Source organism: Chinchilla lanigera, unplaced genomic scaffold, assembly GCF_000276665.1.
Source record: "Chinchilla lanigera isolate Chin_1 unplaced genomic scaffold, ChiLan1.0 scaffold00085, whole genome shotgun sequence".
Classification (NCBI taxonomy): domain Eukaryota; kingdom Metazoa; phylum Chordata; class Mammalia; order Rodentia; family Chinchillidae; genus Chinchilla; species Chinchilla lanigera.
This window is the reverse complement of record NW_004955486.1, coordinates 3,375,082-3,380,241: the sequence shown is the minus strand read 5'-3', so window position 1 is coordinate 3,380,241 and position 5,160 is coordinate 3,375,082. Positions and strand designations below refer to the sequence as shown.

The 5,160-nt window shown below is 53.1% G+C and overlaps 1 protein-coding gene across 1 annotated transcript in view; it reads left to right on the top strand.

The window, feature by feature from the left end:
• Kif1b (kinesin family member 1B) overlaps positions 1-5,160 on the top strand; it is a gene marked incomplete in the record, with an annotated part of 137,055 nt that overhangs the window by 123,604 nt on the left and 8,291 nt on the right. The window contains 3 exon segments of the mRNA XM_013504249.1: positions 1,908-2,053; positions 2,501-2,740; positions 4,175-4,246. Of these exon segments, the coding sequence (XP_013359703.1) occupies positions 1,908-2,053; positions 2,501-2,740; positions 4,175-4,246 (458 nt within the window).

Here is a 5,160-nt window from a genome sequence, read left to right as displayed (position 1 = left end):
TGTTGCGGGGCTATGAAATAGTATTTAAAAGTTTGAGTTAGAATGAATGTGGCTTGGAAAGCTCTTAGCACTTCCCTCCCCGCCTTAGCCCAAAGACAACTTGGCAGTAAAACTGAGCGCCTGCACCGGCTGCCCTGAGAAACCGTCAGAATCCCAGTGCTGGCCTGGAGGTGGCGCTCTGCCTCGTTGCATTTGCCTGGCACTCCATCCCCAGCACTGCAAAAGAAAGTAAAAGAAAGTTGAGTTCTTGGTCCTGACCCAGGCCTGCTCCAGCAGGGGTTCCTGATTCACCCCAGAGGACTTCCTAAGGACAGCAGGAAGTCCTAACCCCACCCGCTCCAGGCCCCACCCCTGCAGACTGTCATAAGGAGAGGTACATCCCACTTGAGTTTCCAAGGGGAGGTCGGCAGCACGGCATAAGGTTTCTAAAACACCATTCGGTTAATGAATGTGTTGCATTTGATTTTTGTTTGTCTACGTGGTGCTGCAGATTGAAGCCAGGCCCTCGTGCATGCTAGGCAGGCACCTACCCCAGGGCCACACCCTGACCCAGCAGCTTGAGTCATTTTAGAGAGCATTTACAGGGGGCTGGGGATTTAGCTCAGTGGCACAGTGCGTGCCTGGCAAGCGCAAGGTCCTGAGTTTGATTCCCGGTACCAAAAAAAAAAAAGAGCATTTACAGAAAAGAAGCCAGGGCCCATTGGTCAGATTTAGATAAAGACTTAGAACTGGAATCCATGTCCCAATAGCAGCTAATTTTAACGTCCAGATAGTGTGTGTGTGTGTGTGTGTGTTGTTTTTTTTTTCCTTAGAGTCAAAGTCTCACTATGTAGACTTGACTGGCCTCAAGATTTTGGTGATCTTCCTGCCTCAGCCTCCAGAGTGCTAGAATTATGGGCACGTTCCACCATATAGTTACTCTGCTCTCCATATAGTTTCTTGAGGAATTTTCTGAATTAAGATAAATTCATATATTTTCTATGTAAAACAGTAGTATAATGCTTATGTGTTTTTTCTTTTTTCTTTTTGTTTTCTCTATTTTTAAATTTTTCTTTAAGTAGTATAACATTAAAAAAATAAATAGGAAATGCCAGGCATGGTGCTGCATGCCTGTAATCACAGCACTTGGGAGGCTGAGGCAGGAGAATCACCATGAGTTTGAGGCCAGCCTGTGATACATAGTGAGCTGAAGGGCAGCCTGAACTGCTACATAGCAAGACCCTGTTACAAAAAAATAATTTTTTTTTTTTTTAAATGTGAAATGGGGCCACAGAGATAGCTTAGTGGTACAAGTGCCTGCCTGGTGAGCACAGGTTCCTGAGTACCAAAAAAAAAAAGTAAGAAAGAAACAGTGAGGACTAAAGCCATCTGTCATCTACCACTCCCTGAACTACTAGATACGTGTGTGCGCAGTCTCTTCCCACTGTTCGCATAGCGGTATATCTTTAAGTATTTGGAATCATAGTGCACAGACTGTTTGGTGTCTGTGTATTTTCATGTAACGCCATTAGTGTTTTCTCAAGCTCAATTCAGTCAATGGCACAGACCTATAATTCCAGCACTCTGGAAGCTGAGGCAGGAGGATGGCAAGTGGAAGGCTAACCTGGGCAACTCAGTGATTAGGGTGGCCTAGGCTAGAGGGGAGACCCTCTGCCAACAACTTCGGAAAGGCTGAGGGTGTCACAGTGGCCAACACTTACCTGACACAGCAGGCCCTGGATTTGACGCCAGCACCACAGAAAAAAAGAGTTCAGAGTTGCTTTGGAAGAAAAGTGTGGATTTTTATTAATGAATTCTCATGGGTGTTGAGACAAACTTAGTTTGCCACATGTTGACTGAGTGATTCCTGTTGACCTAAAACTGCAACTGAATCCTTCGTGGAAAGCCAATCCGCCCTCTTGTGCCAGGCATGCAGAGGAGGCGGAGGAAAGTGCTGGACACGTCGGTGGCCTACGTGCGCGGGGAGGAGAACCTGGCGGGCTGGCGGCCCCGCGGGGACAGCCTCATCCTGGAGCACCAGTGGGAGCTGGACAAGCTGGAGCTGCTGCACGAGGTGCGGGTCAGACACCCTCCTCCGCCCGGACAGTGCCCAGTGCCACTGGCAGGAGGAGAGGGTTAGGCTGGCTCACTGTTGGGTCTGCTGGCTCAGAGGCAGGGACAGGAGGGCAGGGCCCAGGTGCAAGAGAGCTGCTGAGCCAGGGCAACTAGAAAGCAGGGAGGTGGGAGGAGCCTGGAGGGGTGGAGCCTCTGAGGCCATGCCCCATGAGCCACCTCTTCTGCTAAGCCCCGCCTCCTATCAGCCAGTCTGCTCTAAGACGACCCCCGTGATCCGTTGAGCTTCCACAAGCCCCTCCCAAGCATGAAAGGCTTTTGGGGACACCTAGACATAGACCAGGACACGGGGCTTTTCAGTTTTCCATAATGATGGAGGCATAATGTTTTGCTTTTTAAAATCTCGACCAGCCTTGTGTCTGCTAAGGCAGGTGTGCTATTTTCTCAGGTGGAGAAAACTCGACACTTCCTGCTGCTGCGTGAGAGACTTGGTGACAGCGTCCCCAAATCCCTGAGTGACTCGCTGTCCCCCAGCCTCAGTAGCGGGACCCTCAGCACCTCCACCAGCATCTCCTCGCAGATCTCAACCACCACCTTTGAAAGCGCCATCACCCCCAGCGAGAGCAGCGGCTATGACTCAGCGGACATCGAGAGCCTGGTGGACCGGGAGAAAGAGCTGGCCACCAAGGTGGGACCCTCCTCCTGGCAGGGGGCCCCCCGTCCGAGGCGGGAGCTGGCCTCTCTGCTCACCGTCAGCCCTTCCTCGGGCCGCTGGTTCGAGGCCTGTGACACACAGTGCGGAAGCAGATGCGCCGATTCCCACCCTGAGCTTGTGTTGGGGTGGACAAGTGGGCCACAGAGGCTGTCTCTCAGGAGCGGGTGCGCGGGGCCGAGGGACTGGAGATGGAGCGGGCCAGTCTGGCTCGGTCTTTACACTGAGCTATGTCCCCGGTCCTTTTTGTTTGTTGAGGTGGGGTCTTACTAAGTCACTGAGTTGCCCAGGCTAAACTTAAACCTGCAAACCGCCTGCCTTAGCCTTCCAGAGTGCAGGCATGATAAAAGTGTTGGGCTGGAAATACTTTAAACAGTTTGTTTTAGTAAAACCTCTCTGGAACAGCCCATTCAGGACCCCTCCTGTCTCTCAGGAGCTATTCTTATCTCCAATTCTTTTTCCCAATTAATTTTCCTACTCTTGAAAAATCTCTGTGGCCGCGGTGAAAAAGATGGGTTTGTGGTGAAGAGCAAGGCTGAGGAAGAGAGAGCTTCAGTGGTCCAGCGAAATCTGGTGGGAAGTGGGGAGGCTTTCAGCGGGGTCAGAGAGGAAGGGGTGGGGGGGTGCAGGGAGGAGGCAGCGGGTCGTCGGGGCCCCCCACGGGGATCGCTGCTGGGCAGCTCGCTGAAAGGACGCAGGAACGTGAGGGGGCTTTGTGACTGTCCTGTGTGCATAACCTAATGGTCGTGTAGTTTCTGTGGGAAATCCAGAGAGCTGCACGCAGCTGTCGTCAGAGTCATGCAGAATGAGGAGGAGGCTGCGTTCCTCCCCGCTGTCGTGTGTGCGCTAACTCACTTTCTTAGTCTTAAAACAGGGTTTTAAATCCATTTATTTTATTGTCTTGATTGGACATACACCAGATCCCCCTTGCAGATACTTTTTCTTAAAAGGTTTTTCAAGGCTAGCTCTGAGGAGCAGGGGAGCCACTCGCCCGAGTCACCGTGTGTCCGTGTGTGGGTGTCCGGTCTCTCAGAACCTTGCCGTGGACTTGGCAGATTCTAGAGCTGTCTGGGGCATGCTGAGCCGTGGGTCATAGGCGTGAGAGGCGCCCTCTGCCTGGTGTGCAGGGCTCCATTTAGCTGTTTTTGTTTTTTTCTTGTTTTGTGGAACTGGGGACTGACGCAGGGCCTCACATGTTGAGAAAGCGCTCTGTGTCACTGAGCTGCATGCCCAGCTCTTTCCCTTTTTGGGACAAGGTCTCGCTGGGTTGTCCAGGCTGGCCTCGAACCTGCTGTCCTGCCCCAGCCCCCAAGTATGGTCCCTGGGGTCACGGGCCTGCGCCACCCCACGCGGCTTCGCCATCGATGTGTCCGTCCGTTCACACAGCCTCCTGTCCTCTTCCTTCTGCAGTGCCTGCAGCTGATCACCCACACCTTCACCCGGGAGTTCAGCCAGCTGCACGGCAGCATCAGTGACTGCAAGGTGAGCGGCCTCATGTCGGCCAGCGCGGGAGTGACTGCTCTGTCCCCTGCAGCCCGGGGCTCTGCTCCTCGGGTTGTGTGGCTTTGGGGTGGCCAGAGCCAGGCACGGACTTGCGTTTGAGGATGTGACACCCTGCTCTGCTCTTTGTTCCGGCTCTTGGGAGTCAGAGCAGACTCGGGCATGGAGCTGAGATGGGGTGGCTGTTCCGCAGATCCGGCGGGGAGGGTGTCCTGTAGGGCGCCGTCGGAGAGCTCCCGTGTCATTCTCCGTGTCCTGGTCAGCCCGACCCCTGCAGCTGCTCCTCAGACCCCTGTTCCTCCCTGCCCGGGCCCTTCGCACTTCCTGCTTCTCGTTCCCTGCGCTTCCCGCCTTCCTGCCTGCTGCCTGTGCCTCTTCCAGTTTTCTCTGCAAGGTTCCCTGGCGTGGAGCACCCCACGCGCAGCAGGCTGGGCCTCCCCAAACTCTAGCTTCCCACATTGTTCCTCACAGAAGCGCCCGTTACTGCCCAGCACTTCTTGCAGTGTTTGTTATCTGTCTTCTCCACTCGAATCTAAGCCCCGGGAGAGGAAGACCTTTACCCTGTTCTGAGAGCAAGTCTGGCGTGTGGTAGGTGCTCACTGCGTATGTGCATGAGGTCATTTAACTAATGCCGGAAGCAGCAGCAGTATAAAAAGCCAGACTTGCCTCTTTTTCTAATTTTAATTTTATTAGCACATATTTGAATGATTACATTCATTATAAGGAGAGGGTATATGTCCATAACGTATCTTAATGCCCATTTGTATGTATATCCTCCCCACCCCACCCCCGTACTGGGGGCTGAATCCAGGGTCTTTGCACTATCCCTAGCCTACTTTTATTGTTCATTTTGAGGCAGAGCCTTACTAAGTTGCCCAGGCTGGGCTCAAACCTGT